This window comes from Callorhinus ursinus, unplaced genomic scaffold (assembly GCF_003265705.2).
Source record: "Callorhinus ursinus isolate GAN/ISIS: 27379988/994484 unplaced genomic scaffold, GSC_fseal_2.0 scaffold9, whole genome shotgun sequence".
NCBI classification, from domain to species: domain Eukaryota; kingdom Metazoa; phylum Chordata; class Mammalia; order Carnivora; family Otariidae; genus Callorhinus; species Callorhinus ursinus.
This window is the reverse complement of record NW_027397071.1, coordinates 61,782,752-61,800,803: the sequence shown is the minus strand read 5'-3', so window position 1 is coordinate 61,800,803 and position 18,052 is coordinate 61,782,752. Positions and strand designations below refer to the sequence as shown.

At 43.9% G+C, this 18,052-nt stretch overlaps 1 protein-coding gene and 1 long non-coding RNA gene across 9 annotated transcripts in view; one reads left to right on the top strand and one right to left on the bottom strand.

The window, feature by feature from the left end:
• The first annotated feature begins 6,463 nt into the window (after window positions 1-6,463).
• Window positions 6,464-9,255, top strand: LOC141373448 (uncharacterized). The gene is made up of 3 exons (XR_012379487.1): window positions 6,464-6,575; window positions 8,024-8,232; window positions 9,125-9,255. It is a non-coding gene; the product is annotated as an uncharacterized lncRNA (long non-coding RNA).
• A 2,752-nt stretch (window positions 9,256-12,007) lies between these two features.
• The window catches only part of FAF1 (Fas associated factor 1), a 487,148-nt gene continuing 481,103 nt past the window's right edge, over window positions 12,008-18,052 (bottom strand). For all 8 annotated transcript variants that reach the window (XM_073896766.1, XM_025871569.2, XM_025871572.2 and 5 more), the window contains one exon: window positions 12,008-12,260. Coding sequence is in view for 2 of the 8 variants with exons in the window: in XM_073896767.1 (XP_073752868.1) it covers window positions 12,177-12,260 (84 nt within the window). In the remaining 6 variants the exon portion in view is untranslated. The remainder of the gene's footprint in view (window positions 12,261-18,052) is intronic.

Sequence of the window (18,052 nt, the reverse complement as noted above, 5' to 3'; positions counted from 1 at the left end):
CCAACCAGGGTCACAGTCACCCACCAGTGACTTCACAGTGAGAAACAGGGTTGAGGTGGGAGTGGGGAAAGGAGGGTCAAAGGAGACTTCCTGAAGAAAGGGATCCCTGAGGTGAGACGTTAAGTTTCCCAATTGGAAACATTATTGCTTGTTCTGATAAAACATTATAAAACATTTTAGACAGCTCAGCAAAGTATATTTGAAATTTTTTTCTGTGTACATACCTTTACAAAAATATGCTTTTTGTTACTTGCATTTTTACATAAAACCCGATAAACATTTTTTATATTAATCAATATATCTACATAAACTTTAAAAATTGCTTAATATTTCCATGTATAGATGTACCTTTAGCCAGTTTTCCATTGAGAGGTATTTTGCTTGTTTCCAGTTTTTGCTACAATAAACATTACTACAATGAACATTCTTTGTGAATTTGCCTAATTATTTCCTTAGGATAAATTCCTAGAAATAAGATTGATTGGTCAGAGGCTTTTTTTTTTTTTTTAAGGCTTTTGATAGCTACTTGTCAAATAGCCCTCAGGAAAGGTTGTGCGAACGAGCACACTGACAGTAGTGCATCTTGCTGATCTTTTTATTCTTTGCCAGTTCAGGCAGGAAAAAAAGAAACTTTTGTCATTGTAATGTGCATTTCCTTAGTTATTCCTTAGTTTCTTCTTTATGTGTTAGTCACTCATTTTTTTTAAATCTGTGTATATTCTTTGTTTTTTTCTCTCATAAAGTTTCTCCTTTCCTTAATTTGTAATAGCTGTTTATATATTAAAGACAGTAGCATCCTCTTATCTGTAACATATGGTGCATTTCTCCTTTTTTTGGTTTCACCCAGTTTTGTTGTTATACTGCAGTTTTAAACAATTTTATGTAACCAAATCTGTCATTTTTTCTTTATAGATTCGATTTACAGTATCATACCTACCAAGGGTTTTTTAAATCCAACTTTCTGAGAGCATTCATCTATATTCTCATTATTCACATTTAAATCTTTAGTTCATTTGAAATTAATTTTGGTGGAAGGTGTGAAGGAAGTTTGTAACTTAATTTTTCCCCAAATGATTAGCCAGTTATCACGGCAGTACTTAATGATCCACCCTTCCCCCCACTGACCATATGCTATATACTAAATTTTCAGATGGTGTTAGGTCATTTCAACACTTTCTCTTCTAAGGAGTGATTTACTTTTGCACCAGCTTCACTCAAAAATTAATGTAGTTTTGTAATGTCTGGGAGGGCAAGCATCTTTCTGATTCCTGATTCTTCTTTTTCAAAATTCTTTTGGCTATTCTGGAAAGAGTCTTCTAAAAAAATATTTTAGAATTTTTAAAGCTGGTTCCAAAGGGAAAGTAAAAATTTAAAACCCTTTGGAAATTTTATTTAACTGCCTTTAGAAATTATTTTGAGGGCAATTATATATCTTCACAATATGGGATATTTCCATCTAGGACACAGTGTGACTTTCATTTATGACTTTTATGTCCCTTTGTAAATTTTGTCATTTTGTTCCTATAGTTGTTTCTTAAGCATAATCTTTGGTATTTTGTGTCTATTGTGAACAGAATCTTTTCATCCGTCTTTTCCCAATGTCTAACTGGTTATAAGAAAGTTACTGATCGTAGTATATTTATTTTGAGACTGGCCTCCTTTCTGACCCATTTTAAATGAGTTCTCACAGTCTCCCGGAGCTGAGTTTGGAAGGATCTGGAACTGACTAGGCTGAGGAAGAAAGGGAGGGGCGATTCTGCACATAGGAAACGGGGCAAAGGCCCAAGTGATTTGCAGGCTCTCCTAGGGCTTTGAGGACAATGTGCACCCAGGACAACGTGCACCCGCAAGGTGGTCTTCTTTGGACCTTCCTTCTCATGGTCTCCACCTCGCAAGAGGGCCTTTGGAAACAGCGATTCCAGGAATCAGCCCCCGGGGCGACGTGCCACCCAGACTCAGAGCCTTCGCAGCGCTGTGTGACCATGGATGAGTCGTCTCCCCGCTGGAATCAGATTGCTTGGAGGACAGCGGCAGCCAGGCCACCACATGTGGGGAGAGGAGAATGTGAAGATGAAGGGCATCAGGGCGAGGCTCTTGGGCTGGATCAGACTCTGCTTGAGTGCAGTGCCTACCCGTTCTTGAAGTGTGCATCGGGGGTCCCCAGCTCCATACTCCCAGCCTATAAACCTCAGGTCACCGACCAAAATGAAGATAAAAAGGGGAGATGGGGCTAGGAGGGAGAGACCTAATCCATCCGCTCAGGCCACACACACACACACACACACACACACACACACACACACACACTCACCCTTTGGAGTCTTTGGCGTCTTTCCCTCAAAGAGTTCTACTCTGACTTACACCCTCCCCTACACACACCTTCTACTCCCTCTCCCCCCCATTTCCTGCTGGGACTGTGCAGTCTCCTTCCAGGCTGTGTATGGTGGGTGAGTTCCAAGCTGCTTGACTGGCTCAGGGCCGGATACTGGTTGGGCAGGAGCCCAACATGTTAACTCTCTTTCCTGGCCTGTCCCGTGTCAGGGTGGGGAAGCTGGCTGACAAATGGGCTTTTCTTTTTTTTTTTTTTTTAACCCCAATGGGTGGTTCAGACTCCAGGCTTGCAGTGGCACAGATGCACAGATGCCTCCTCCAGGTGCCCAGGCCCAGGCCCAGGCCAGACAGTTACCTGGAACACTTCTGCTCACCATTTAGAACCCAGCACTCAGGATGCTCTACTGTTTCTTGTCAGAGGCACACTAGGCAGATGTCAACACTGCAAGCTCTCTAAGTGCCTCTGCATTTTGCCCTCTCTGAAGCCACACAGACACCCATCTTCATGCCCAATTCATATGAGAGGAACTGAGGCATGGAAAGGAAGTGACTTTCCCAGGGTCATACAGCTAGGTGGGAGAGGGATGAGAACTATTCTTCGCATCTGTAGAAGAGACTGGTTGGAGATTAGCAGGTGGAGTTGAGGCCACATTCCTTACCCCTAGTTCTCAGAACCGACCCCTAGGGATAGGTGTAGGAGGATGAAGGCAGCCCTGCCTTTGGTGTTAGGAGCCTCTTTTCTTGGGGACTCCCTTCTGAGCATGTACAACCCCACTTTGCCCGTCAGGACTGTGCTTTCACTGCTGGTCAGGAGTCTCCCACCATCCTTCATGTATCCTTAGCATCCTTGGTCACAGGGCCTGGCTGAGCAGGGGTGTCAGTATGAAAACTGACCTGGGGTGGAGTCCTGCATTTGTCACATTCCCTCCTATGTAAGATGGAAGTAAAAAGAATGCTTTCATGGGGTCATTGTGAGGATTCAGTAACACAATTCGCGGAAAATCCTTCTCAGTGTCTGATGTGTAGTAAACACTCAAGGTATATTGGATATTTTTATTTGTTAGCCAGTTTCTGAATGAATGAATTCTTCTCTTTGCCTTACTACAGAGTGGAAAACGTTCCCTTCTCAGTATCCTTTTGCCTCCTTTAGAAAAAGGACTGGGGAGCTGGGAGCTGATGACAGGAGGTGACTTGAACCATAATCTGAAAGCTCCCTCCAGAATCAGAATTCTGATGGATTGTGGTGGTTCAGAGACCTTCTGGCAGGCCTGGGGTGCTCAAGGTCCCAGAGGGACTGTGGGCCATCTCCCTCCCTAGGTCAACTCGCTCACTCCCACCACCCTTTCCAGGGGCTCCATTAATCAGAACACGTTTGCTATAAAGCATAAAGTGAAACTGTGCCAGTAAGAAAGGAGCATTACAGCCCAGAGCCCATCCCCAGCTTCTGGAAACAACCCCACCTGTCTCTTCTCAGGGCCTCCACTATTTTGTGTACACCATAGCCCTGCTGGTTCCTTGTGGGACTCCGCAAAGGCAGGGGCTGGGTTCTTTGCCCCCATGGCACAGTACCACTTTTATACCAGAGAACATAGTCTTTCCCTTTGTGTCCATGACCTCCCATAGCATGTAAAAAACTCATAAAATGCGCCATTTTTTTGTTTTTTGTTTTTTTTTTAATATCAAGAACCTGAGGCATGTAGGTGATACTGCACAAGCTAGTTCTTCAATGATGCTTGGTGTGGTTGAAGTCATGCCAGAATGGAGCCTTGCTCAAGTCATTTCGCTGCCCTGGGTCTCAGCTGCTCCATCTGTAGAATGAGGAGAGGTAGACCTGCTATATTTGGAAATGCTCTGAAATGAGAAAAGGACCATGCAGACCCAGGTAGGAAAATGATGATATGTATGTGGGATGCACCATCCAGCTGGGACCTTGGCACTCTCCTCTGGAAATATAGCAAAATTCCTGGCCTCCAAACCTGATTTCCTTTACATGTGTTTCCACTAGACTCCCCCAAACAGAGAGGTTTCAGGAAGACTCTCCTTGTTGTCAACTCTTCAGAAAAACACTATGCCAGTGTTACCAGTGTGTGCCCAAGTAAGGCAGATAACATTTGTAGGGGCCTGGAGACCTCTGCCCAGAGAGGCAGTCTTCATTTTGATCCTGTAGGATGCCTACGTTTTCTAACTCTCACATCTCAGATTGTCAGGCTTGGGTAGTGCCATTTATTACAGAATGGACTCTGGCCACAGCCACCAGGTGGGGTTCATCTCTCCCAGAAGTCTATCCAACTGCCCAAACTGGGGGCCTTCTCTGGGTTCCCATGGCTCCTGGAACTTCTCTAGTGTTGACTACACTGTCCTGGAATTGGTGGCCCCATCCCAGCCTGGAGATTCTGGGACAAGGGTAGAGGCTGAGAATCCAGTGTTTAACAAAAAGCCTAAATGATGAATAGATGAGTCAAAACTGACGCTATCTCCATAAGGCCAAGGGCACTTAAACAGAACTTCAAGTAAATGCAGGTCTAATGGGCGCGTGGGTGGCTCAGTCGGTTGAGCGTCTACCTTCTGCTCAGGTCACCATCCCAGAGTCCTGGGATGGGTCCTGAGTCAGGCTCCCTGCTCAGCGGGGAGTCTGTTTCTCTCTTTTCCTTCTGACCCTCCCCCCTGCTCATGCTCTGCCTCTAGCGCGTGTGTGTGCGCGCGCGCTCTCTCAAATAAATAAAATCCTAAAAAAATGAAATAAATGCAGGTCTAATGAAAATGCATGATGGAAAAAAAAGATTTGCTTTGGAGATAGACAGGATATGTTATATAGGAGTTATGAGACTTTGGGCAAATGATTTAACCTCTCTAAGCCTCAGTTTATCAATGTATGAAACAGGATAGTATGTTCCATCTCATAGGGTAGTTTTGTAGTTCATTCATTCATATAACATTTACTGTCTGTGCCCTGTGGCAGGCCCAGGGGCCAGACCTGTCATGGTCCACAGAGGGAAACTTCTGAGCAAATATCACAATAATAGGATAAGTGCTCTCCTAGGGGCAAACACAGGGATTAGAAGAGGCCCCTAACCTGGCCCCTGGGGATTCCATGAGGCTTTCTGGAGGAGAGGTAGTGGAGTGAAGTGTAATAGCCTGAGCTTTGGAGCCAAAACACCTGCGTTTGAATCCTGGCTCCTTGGTTTACTAGCTGTGTGACCTTGGGCAAATTACCTAATCTCTTGTGCCTCAGTTTGCTCACCAATGAAGTGGGGATATTAATAGCTCCTACTTCACAGGGTTGTTGTGAGGAGTGAAGTACTTAGTGCCTGGCATTCAATAAACATGATATAAATGTTCAGTATTTATCAAGCACTATATACAGTGCCAGGTCTGTGTGGAAGGATAAAACAACAGATCAGATTGACATAGACCTTACCCTCGTGGAGTTTATACCTTAGGCAAAATCTGAGCTGAGTCTCGAAGCACAAATTGCCTCCTATCTAAGGACAGTTTGAGAAGAGCAGAGGGCAGAGGAAGGAATTCAGGGCTGCTGACATTTCATAGGCAAGCAGAGCAGGAAAACACAGAGGAGACACAGGGGGATCTTTCAGAGGAGTGGAAGAAAACTAGGGGCGTGCAGTATCCTAGAAAGTGTGTGGGGATTTTTATTCTACTCTCACCTGTGGCTTAGAAGTTACAGCTACTAAAGCAGCTCAGGGCCAGGGCCGGGGATGGGGCTCATCGATAAGGGGAAACAGAGCAGGCGTGAGCTTGGGGCTCAGATCCAGAGTGGATTCTCAGCTCCTCTCTACTAGCTGTGTGTCTCTGGACAGTGACATCATTTCTCTGAGCCTCAGTTCCCCTAACTGTAATATGAGGATATTAGTAGTAGCGACCTGGCGGAATACTTCTGAGAATGGCGAGGGGGCGACACTGTGCAGGGCTTACCAGGGTACTCAACAGGAATTCCTTTACCCTTTGTCTCTGCTGAGAAGAGAGTTGGTTTTGTTCCAGCTCCAATTAACTAGCTGCTTCAGTAACCACTGGGTGCATGACTGCTACGTGCTGACCCTGGGCTGGCTTGAAATAAACAGGTGATTATGACCTGGTCTCTGTCCTCACAATGTTCCCCGATGAGCAAGGTGTTGGAGATGGAAGTCACCACCTGCACACAGACATCATTTCTTTGTTGAAACTGAGTTAACGACGTCAAAATTTCCTGTGTGCTTACTATGTACTAGTCATTTTGCTAGGCCTTGAGGGTAAGAAGTGACTTAGACTCTTTGGAGGGCTCACAGTTTGGGGTGGGGGCAGGAAGAACATACTAGTTCAGAGTTACAATTCAGAGTGGTCCAGCGCTACGTACGGAAAGGGCAGCACAGGGCGAAGATTCTCGCCTAACTTGGAGGGTGTGGGAGGGTGTAGCAATGGTCAGGGAAACCATTTTGGAGGACATGAAGTCTAAACTGAAACTGAAGAATAGAGAGGTGGCAGGAGTCTGGTGGTGACAGAGGGGATAGTGTCCAAGGCCAGAGGTGATACAAAGCTGATGCTTTCAGAAGACAGCAGGTGACTCTGGATGTGTGTTGAGGGCATGGCTGGAGGTAGATGGAAAGGGAAGTAGGGGCCAGATGACAGGAGTTTTAAATGCAAGCTGAGTTTGGATTTTATTTGGAGGGCAATGGTAAGCCTCTGAGGGTATGAAGGAATGGGTGTGGCATAGTGAGGCAGGGGTTTTAGAAAGCTCTTTCTGGCAGCTTCGTGGAGACTGGTCTCGAAGAGAGAGACTGGAGAAAGGGAGATCAATTAGGATGTGGTTTTATAATCCAGGTGAGAGACAACAAAGGTCTGAGGGAAGAAATGCCCATGGGATAATGGGTGAAGGAGCAAGGAATGGACTTTGGAGATGTCCCAAGAGGTAGAAGCTGCAGGATCCTTCTTAAAGTGTTGCATGTACTTAAAAATAAAAGGCATTGCTTAAAACCTGGGCCCTGACACCCTGGGGAATGATTCATTTTGGAGACCTGAATTCTCTATGGAAATGGGGCTTTACCCATTTTTGTATCCATCAACAGTTAAAAAACATTATTGTGATTATTGGAAATGCTTTGGTAAAAGGTCATACTTCTCCTGAAGGTGGTACTGCATTGACATAAACAGCAGGAGCTTTAGAGTCAAAGATCTGGGTCTCAAACTCTATTCTGCTCTTTATTAGCTGTGGAGCTCGGGCAAGTCACACTTCACCTCTTTGAGCCTATTGCTTCAAAATGGGGTCAAGATCATCCATTCGACAGGGTTGTTGTGGGGTTATACGAGGTCATGTATGTAATGCTCTGAGCACAGTACTGGGCACATCCTAAGTGCTCAGCAAGTTAGGTCTCTTCTTCCCTCCTTCCCATGATGCCCCAGGCTTAGCCTCTGGACACCAGTAACGGTGACACTTTGTGCAAGGCTCTTTAACCTTCCCTGGAGGGCCCCAGAGCAGTATTCTTGGACTTCTTGCATCTGCTTTTCACATTTCCTGTGTCCTCCCCCATAAACTGTCACTTGTCATTATTATCACCCACTCTCCTTTCCTTTTGTAATCCTGTGTGAGTTTGTAGACCAGATAATGGCTAACTGCTTTACCTGTTTACTAATTGTGAAATGTTAGTTCATTTAATCTTCACAACCTTATCAACCAAGTACTGTAATTATTTCCATTTTATAGCCCGAACGCAGAGGCACAAGAAGGTGAACTGACCTCCTGAGGGCACGCTACCAGGAAGTGCAGAAGCAGCTTGGACCCAGGCAACATGGCTCCAGAGACCACGCTCTCGGCCACACGTTATATCACCTCTCAAAACTGAGAACCACAACTAACAGTGTGCAAACTAAGAGTTAACAGAATGAAGACTGGAGAGCAAGTCTCTTTTATTGGTATTTCCTTTCAGACCACACTTTCAAAATACAGCAGGGAGGAGCTGTAAGGCCAGGGCACTTGTTAGGGGTCATCTTCCAAAGCAGATTATTTGAGATGAGAGAGAAGCACTGAATGCAGAGGGAGGTTCAAGGCAAGGAAGTCCAACTGTTGTATCTCCAACCCCCTCCTTTGGGGGTTGCAGCTTTCATTTAGATAAAAATGTGGCTTGATGAAAAGAATGGGCATATTCAACTTCCCAAATAGTCTGATGGTGTTTGCATGATGTAAATGGTGGTTCTGAATTTTCTGGCATCAATACTGCCCACTGAAAATCTGATGAATACAGATTTTCCCTTCCAGAAAATTACATTTAACTTCTTATACACAACTGTGGGGGATGCCAAGATCCATTCTTGGACATGAAATTTAGAGATTCTTTATAGAAGAGCTGTGAACCTGAAAGTCAGAGCCTAGGGCTCGAGTCCGGACTCTGGTCCTGACATTCTGTGTGACTTAGGCAAGCACTGCCCTTTGAGCCCGCACTGCAGTGCGCTGAGATGATGAGTGTAGAGGGTGTGGGAAACTGCAAAATGCTACCTGAATGTTATCAGGACACTGAGGCTCAGAGAGGTTACTCACCTTAAGGTCAAAGCTATAAAGTGGCAGAACCAAGGTTCAAACTGGAAGACACTAAGGTCTGTGTGTGTGTGTCTGTGTAGGTGAGAGAGAGAGAAGAGAAACGAGAGAGAGAAAAAAAGAGGAAGGAGAGGGAACGAGAAATGAGAGCAAAAGAAAGGAGAGATCTCCCTCCAATAATTTTTAAAAAGATCAAATGAGAGAATGCAGGTGAAAGGGTCACCCAGATTGTGAAGTGTGACGTGTATGTGATTACTCCTGCACTGAATTTAGGACTCCACGTCCCATCCATCTGGGGACCCGGCACTGGGTGGATGGGGAGCTGGGAGAAATGGCGGCAGCGTGTTCATCAGTGACGCTGCTCATGGAGACAATGAAGACCCGCTCTCCTATCCAAATGAACAACTTCTGTGATTTTGGGGAAATCTGTGAGTTCTGCAACATCTTTAAAACCCATCCCTTTGACCAGTATACTCAGGTCAGTATGTGTAGCTCTGGGATAGCAGTTTTAATGCAAATGAAACTTATTTTATGTTTCTAATGTCACCAAATAAAACTTATAAAAGCCTAAATCCTATTCTCCTACATTAGAAAAAGAAAGATTTTATTTTATTTTAAACATCATAGAAGAACATCTTTTATAATGTTCTCATCCAATTCAGACTTTGGATGCTTACAATTCAGAGATGAACACCCGTGTGTCCCATAAAGCTATGGTACCAGACCATGGCAACGTTTCGAACCAGAAACCTCTCCAAACTACACCTTCTCAAAGTCTGTGGGAAATTGTCAATACTTCCTTAATCCTGCAAACTAATGCTCCAAACATACAACTGATAATCCAAGGAACACAGAGGAATGAGCTGGAATGGAAGTGAGGATGACGGGGAGTCCTGGAACTTCACTGTAAACAGCTGGGCAGAAGAACACGGAGCCCATGTTCTGATTGACTCACTGCATCTGGCAGCTGGGATGTAAAGCCCAAGGAAGTTTAAGGGCAGGAGGAAGAATTGCCAAAGGACATTGCTATTTCTGTGATAGCAGAAGTTACTTAATAACTTCTCCTCTTGTGATAGCAAGTTACTTGATGTTTTTCTTGGAACCTAACTTTATGGAAGTCCCTTTAATGTTGTGCTTGTAAGAAAAAGCCCAAAACTGCTTTGGCCTCTGGTTCTGGAGCTCAGTAGACCAGAATGATGTGAGTGAACAGTGACAATTAGCTGAGGCCTTTCCCAGCAATGGGAGCCTACAGGATAGGATTTCATGAGACTGAACTAGGAGAATCTCTCAAGACAGGGTTGAAAAAGGGTGTGTAAACTTCATACATGTTCAAGAAGCATTTAATAACTTTTATGAAATTGGTTTCAGAGTAAAGTCCCTATCACTGGAATACAGAAGTGAAGCTGACAGGGCAGAACAATATGATGAAGTTAAACCCAAATTAGATGGAACAGGTTAACATGAAAGTAAATTCAGAGTCCTGTCTCTCCAACTCCCACCCATACTCTTGCTGCTGTTCCTGAGTATGGCCTGGGTTCAAGGCTATAGCTTCTGCATGGCAGCTAGGGTCTACCTGGACAAAGAAGAACTGGTGCCCTAGTGCATCTGTAGCATTGGAAATGACTGTCTTCGGGGCCACCAGGTTAGGAAGGTAGGTGTGGACCAAAAAAAAAAAAAGGTGGGAGTAGAGCTGAACTCCCCCCATAGTGGGTCTCTTTTCCTTTCAGTCTCCCTGGGAGACCTCTGGAGCAGAGAAGGCCTGACCCTAAGCAGATGTAGGAACAAATCTCTTACGAGAGAATGTTCAGGGAGGTCCCTGGTTGGAACACCAGAGAAAAGACACAGGAGGAATTTTCCTGGCCAATATCCACTTCCTCGCAGCCGTATCTTAGGCTTCAGTTAGAGTCTTCTGAGAACCCCTTGAATCGGGCCCGGGGAAAAACCCAGCACTTAGACTGTACTTTGGACAAATACAAAATGTCAAAATCCGAATCCCAAACCCTGGGATAGAGACCACAGGTGACATAAAAACAGATATGGAGGAACATTCCAAGACTAAAAAGAAATCATTGGCTGTGAAGGCATCAACAGTGCTTCCATGAACTAAACTTCAAACCCCAAATCCACAGATTAACAAAAATCCATATTTACTAAATCATTCCCAAATTATTATATGTAGGTTCAGGCAACACATGTCTTCTAAGCTAAGCTCCCAAGTTTGCTCTCTTAAATATATGAGGTCAGAATTTTCAGCCATGAAATCTCTTTCATTTGAAATGCAAATCTAATATCTAATACTGAAACGTTAAAAGAATGAAATAGTGGAGCAAGGTTTTACAATGGGGCTCAGAGTCCATGGGGTGACTGATCAGATTTTGGTGATAGACAAGGTGCTTAAAATACCAAGTAACAAGGTCCCAACACATGATGGAGCAGAGGGAGAGAAAAGCAGGAAGAGAATTGTGTTCGGTGTACACTGATGGACCAGCTATCTGGGAGCTGGTATCTATGAGGTTCGAACTGCCCAAATGCAAACCTAACAGCAGCTTCTTGAGTCTGGGCCAGATACCAAAGTCCTGGTACTGGTCCTCTTCACACTATCTCAACATTCACATAATGCACTTCAACAGTTTTCCACGCTGCACTGGAAGAGCAGATACCTCCTAGATGGAACCTGGAGACCCAAGGCAGCCACAGTAAATAAGTATCTTGCATATACATCAAATGCAGTCCTCAAACACAACCTTACATCTTAGTAAAGAAGTCAGAAAGTACCAACAAAAATGATATGCTTTTTTTCCTACAACGTTTAATCTCCATGCTGAGAAGTCCCATTTGACTTTTTTCCCCATGCCTTTTAAAATTAGGTGACAAAGTAGAAATCCAGTTGTGAAAATAAAAAGGCAGAGGTGTATGAGCCCTGGCTCAATGAGACGTATCAAATACATAGCATCCTGGCGTCCCAGGGCAGACAGAACTGTCCTAGACAGTGTGGGGAAATGGCGGGCACTGGAGAGGTAAAAATTCTACTTCGTGGTCACTCACACTTGAACAGTGCATTAGTCATTGAATAAGGGCGAGGTGAAAGGGATAAAGGAGGGCTGCAGAGTTGTAATTCTCTGTGAGGGTTGGGAACATATACTCGTGGATGGGAAATTTTAAGTAGCTATGTTTATTATTACTTTTTTCCAGCAATCTTGCAAGAGGCAGAAGTGTGACATTGAGTTGAGTGAGACGAGCGTGTAGGTGGGTTGGCGAGGAGCCCTTCTCTTGACGGAGGCCTCTGGCTTGTCAAGGAATGGCTGGTTCCACTGCTGGGCCATGTTTACTCTTTTGCTTCAAGGAAAAGGGTTTCTTGAGGGAACAACTTCACCTCCAATAGTGATTTATTTGGGTCCAGCTGGGTTACCTAAAAAGGAAGAAAACACATTTAAAAGATTGGAACAATCTCCTCATGGCGTTCAGGTCCTCCCTGTGCACACTGGCTCTCAGCCTGCTATGCAGCGGCCTCACCATTTCCAAATCTGTCATCTTATTAGATGCTCACAATAAACCTGGGACGTATGTGGTGCGATTTCCATCTTAGAACCGAGGACACCAGGGCTCAGAGAGGTCACAGCTCATAGGTTAGTGAAGAACTAGCATGTGACCACAGGCAGGCACAGCTTCAGGAGCCTGGACCTCTTCCTGGGCAGGTGGGAAGTCCGTGCCTCCTGCACAGCACGGCTTGGCCCACAGAACGGGAGCCTCTTAGGAAAGGGTACTGGCTAAACAACTGATGGGCATTCTTGGGGACCTCTGCTTCGTTAACTCCTGACAGCATGGGGGCACTTTTCTGCTTGGTAGGAAAAGAGCTAAGTCCTCGGGGCTGACCTTCTAGCTAAACCTTCCTGTAGTAAACTGGACAATGCCTACTCTACCATGCCCAAAGATGAATATCCTCCCCTGAGGAAGAGTCTCCCTAGGAAGGCATATCACAATCTCCTTGTTGGTGAAGCAGGAGGATATTTAGTTTGAAAAAATAGTCAATGCCATAGTAAGACTTTCTATTTTAGAAATAAAAAAAATCATTATTTAATAGTATGAACGATAGAGAGTAAAGCTAGACAAAATCTTGGCTCAGTTGGGAAATGCTAGTCATATAGGAATCCTAAAGTAGATTTATGACTCCTAGGCCAGGGGCAGGGATGGAGGATTTATGAATCTGAGAATGAGAGAAAGAAACAGTTTTCCTATTTATCAGAAGGGAGTATGAATTTTAAAAAGTTGAGAAATACTAGTTTAGTGGAAGTGACAATGGGCTTTGGAACCAGAAAGATTCCGGTTTAAGGGGCACACCTGGGTGGCTCAGTCGGTTAAGCGTCTGCCTTCGGCCCAGGTCATGGTCCCGGAGTCCTGGAATCGAGCTCTGTGTTGGGCTCCCTGCTCAGTGGGGAGTCTGCTTCTCCCTCTGCCCCTCCCCCTGCTCATGCTCTCTCTCTCCCCCCTACCCCCGCTGTCCCTCTCAAATAAAATAAAATCTTAAAAAAAAAAAAGATTCCGGTTTAAATCATAGCTGTGTTGGCTATTAGCTTTCTGGCTTTGGAGTTAATATCAACCACGCAGGACTGATGTGAGGATTAAATGAGAAAAAAATATACAATTAGCAGTGTCCAGCACAGAGCAGGTGTTCAATGATGGCTACTGTGTATGTGAATAACTAAAGATGGACAGACACACAGATAAATGGACAGGTCTGAGTGTGTGTGATGAGAGGCTGGGTAGTCTGCTACGTGAGATACAGGGACTCTGGGCCTGTGGTCCGCAGAGAATACACCATCTGAGGCTGGCAATCTTGTCCTCTGCTCAACTGAAGCCACACCTAATGAGATGGCTCCACTGTCTTCTCCTAGTCAAGGGAGATGAGGGCCTTGGGAGCCTAGTGTCACAAGCAGGCTGGAGAGCTGAAGGAGGAACACTATCTTCATCTTCGACTGTATCCAGATGGAAACATGGTAGGCCCAGGGGGGTCATTAAGGAGACACATCAACCTCCAGAATCCTCTCTGCCTATACGGAACCCAGAGCAAAGCGGCTCTACTGGTATCTCTTGGGTTCTGGGCAGATGGGCAGGCAAAGCAGTAGGGAGGGCCCAGCCTGCTGTCTGTCTTCCAATGCACTGGGGGGCAAGCTGCTGGCAAATGTTTACCCACTTCCCCAATTAACGTACAATATTGCGCTGTCTCTTGTCAACAGAGACTCCGCTTCAGACTCGTTGGTATTTTCTAACCAGCTGCTTCCGCTATTGTTCTTAATTAACATGCCAGAGCTCTTCCGGCATCTTGTGCTTTGTTATTTGTGGTTTGTAAATATGATGTTTGTTGGGAGAAAACATAATCATAATAGTGCCAGAGCCTATGCACACCAGCAGAAACGCTATGAAGCAAAACGGGCAGGGAGGCTGGAGCCTCGGGCCCAAACTGCACCCTGCCTAAGCTGTCAACATCCAGGGTTAGAGGTTCAGAAAACTGTGTCCCAGGAAAGTTAAGTGATTTTCTCTGTCACTTTGGGTGAGACAGCTGGGACTTGAAAAGGAGGAAACTAGTTTTTTGAACACCTATTGCATGCCAGGGACTTCATGTTATTTCATTTAATTCCTGTTAACAACCATGCAAGGTAGGTAGAGATGGCAAAATTGAGGCTTAAAGTGGCTGCCACTTGTTTAAGGCCACGTGGTTAGTAGGGGTCTGTCTATACAATATAATGGTTAAAAAGACTGAAGCAAACTTAGATTCAAATCCCTGTTCTCACTTTACTACCTATAGACCTCGAAGTTCGATAACCACAGAGACTAGGTCTCTCCATCTCTAAGATGAGGATAATCAGTTTCTCCTTCATAGGTTGGTGTGATGGTTAAATGGAGTGTTGGTAAAGCTTCTGGTACAGTGCTCAAGCCAGTACATGCTCAGTGAGTGGTAGCCATTACTGGCTGGAATGTTGCCTTGGAGAGGGGTCCTGGTCTCACTTCAAAGCTGGAGCTCTTTTCCTGAAGGCTCCTGGAGCGCAGGTCTGCACCGGGCTGCCTTTCTTATTTCTGCCCTGCTGCCCTGCTTGGCTAATGGCTCAATAACTAGAGACCCCCTTGGATAGTTTCAGTGAGGCCATGCTGAGCTACTTCACAGCAAACATGGCTGCTTGGGGGCTGTTCCTTCTGGTACCCCATCAGAAGCAATTGTTTTCTTCTTTGGAGGTCATTTTAGACAGAAATTTCAGAATGAACAAGGACAACCTCTGCTTCCATTCTTTTTTTGCCCGCATGGACAAAAAGGCTGTAGGGGAACCTAGGGGGATGAGGTTCTCCCCTGCAAGATAGGTGGCCATGCTGTGGAACCATCATGCTGTGCTCTGGGTCCCGTTCAAGAGGGAACTGAGAAGTGGTGGTGGTGGCTGCCGCTATAGGGAAAGGAGTAGCTGAAGGACTGCCAAGTAGATCAGACACGTTACGTGCAGCACCAGTGGGCAGGGCTGGGACCAGTGACATCACAGGGACACAGAATTCAGCTGGCCAGAAAGGACTCTTGAAGCTGCTCGTGTGCAGCTGTGCTACTTTCTTCTTCCTCCTTCTGTTCTGTTTTCTTCTTGTTCTTCCTAACCATCATCATAGCAGCAACTATCATTTATTGAGTACCTACCATGTAGCTTGAATCATGCTAAGTACTTTATATATATAGTACTCTAACTAGTCTTCAAAAAAGCCAAATGAAGTAGGTATTGTTACTGCCATTTTATAGTTGAAGATACCATGGGTTATCATATCAAGGTGCAGATAGAATAAGATTTCACACTCAAGTCTGTCTGACTCCAAAGCTCACGCTAAACAGAATGCTTCTGGCTAACATGTCAGCAGGCTGCCTTGTGGCAGTGGAGGAGGGAGGGGTGGGGACAGTGAGTACATTCTCTCTTGCCACTAGAAGCATTCAAATAAGGGCATATTTGAGAAGATCATGAAGATAAAGTAATGGCTAACATATAGTCAGCATTTATTTTGTACCAGGCATATTCCAAGCACTTTATATTTATAAAATAATTTAATTTGTATAATAACCTTCTGAGGTAGATACAATTATTATTCCCATTTTACAGATGAGAGAACTGACCCATGGAACACATTAAGTAACTTGCCCAAGGTCTCAAAGCTATTCAGGACAGAGCCAGGATGTGAATCTGGTTTTGGAATCCATTATGTTGAACTGCTAGAATATTCAGTCAGGGGTGTGGCTAAGAGTAGGCTCCACCCAGAGAAAAAAGTCGGATGAGATGACCCTGAGGTTGTTTCTAACCAAGCTTCCAAGATAAAAGATCTTCCACTTTAAGAATGGCAAAAGATCAAGGGTCAGGAAAAAAAAAAACCCTGAAATGTTTATAAAATACGAATACAAAAACCCAATCTTAGCTTGTGTTCTGCCATTTACCTGGGACTTTACTGAATTATTGACTCTCTAAATCAACAGAGAAACCTATCCTTTGGGACTCCTTGGGAGAGGAGGAGCATTCTCAGTTAAGAGGTCTGGCCTGACTTTGTCTCTGTTAGAAAAGGAAGGTCAATCACCTTGACATTTTATTCATTATACTTAGGGAACCTGAATGATATATTTTCTTATTAAATTAATACCTTAGCTATTTGGTTTTGTGAAACTTGTTTATGTTAGCAAAAATGGGACATATAGAACTATTCTTTCCGAGATCAATTGTCTTAGCAGTTGGAACTTTCATATACATCTTATTTCTATTACTTCCTTGGGCTTCAGTTCCTTTTTTAAAAAAGTCTAATATTGCTGCTGAGAAAAATGTGAATCAGTGTGACAGAATCTCATCCTATGTCATACCAAATAGAGCCCCAGAATGTTAGGGTGAGAAAGTTCCTTAAATGCCAAAAGTCCAACCCCTTCATTTCACAAGTTGCCCTCCTGAGGCTCACAGAGGTCAAGTGACTTGGCCCAGGTCACACAATTAAGAGGCAGATGTAGTACTCTACCCCAGAGTTTCTGACTTCCATTTTGGGGTTCTTTCTAGAAAGCACACTATTCTGCCTCTCACTTAAAAAAAAATACCTGAGCATAAATATACTACTACTACTAGGCTGGGGGCTACCTGAGAGCAAGAGCTGAGTGATACTAAAAATAATAGTAGCAGCAATATATGCATAGTACTTTATAGTTTGTACAAACATTAACTCACAGTCATATAGCATAGATATTATTATCAGTCCTTGTTATTTTACTTAATTTTGCTGAAGTAATGCTTTTATTTTGAAGTTGAATAAACGTTAAGTTCGAATCTAATATTTTCACATTTAGGAAAAAATGCTAGGTTCAACAAATGGTGCTGGAACAACTCAACACTGACATGCAAAAAAAAAAAAAAAGGATCTAGATGCAGAACTTACATCCTTTCCAAAAATAACTCAAAATGGAGTACAGACTTAAAAGTAAAACACAAAACTATAAAATTCCTAGAAGATAACATAGGACAAAACCTAGATGACCTTGGGAATGGCTTTGATTTTTTAGATATAACACCAAAAGCACAATCCACAAAAGAAATAATTGATAAAGCTGGACTTCATTAAAATTAAAAACTTCTGCAAAACACACTGTCAAAAGAATGAGAAGACAAGCCATAGACAGGGGAAAAATATTTGCAAAAGACATATCTGATAAACAATGATTATCCAAAATATACAAAGAATTCTTAAAACTCAACAATAAGAAAATGAACAATCCAATTAAAAAATGGGCCAAAGATCTTAAAGATACCTTATCAAAGAAGAGCTACTTCAGATGGCAAATGAATATATGAAAAGATGCTCCACCACATCATATGCTATCAGAGAAACACAAATTAAATAACAATGAGGTACCACTACACGCCTATTAGAATGGCCAACATCTAGAACGCTGAAAACACCAAATGCTGGTTGAGGATGTGGAGCAACAGGAACTCTCATTCACTGCTGGTAGGAAGGCAAAACGGCACAGTACTGTGGAAGACAGGTGGTTTCTTACAAAACTAACCCTATTCTTACTATATAATCCAGTAATCATACTCCTTGGTATTAACCCAAAGGAGCTGAAAACTTATGTCCACACAAAAATCTGCACACAGATGTTTACAGCACCTTTATTCATAACTGCCCAAAACTTGAAAGTATCCAAGATGTTTT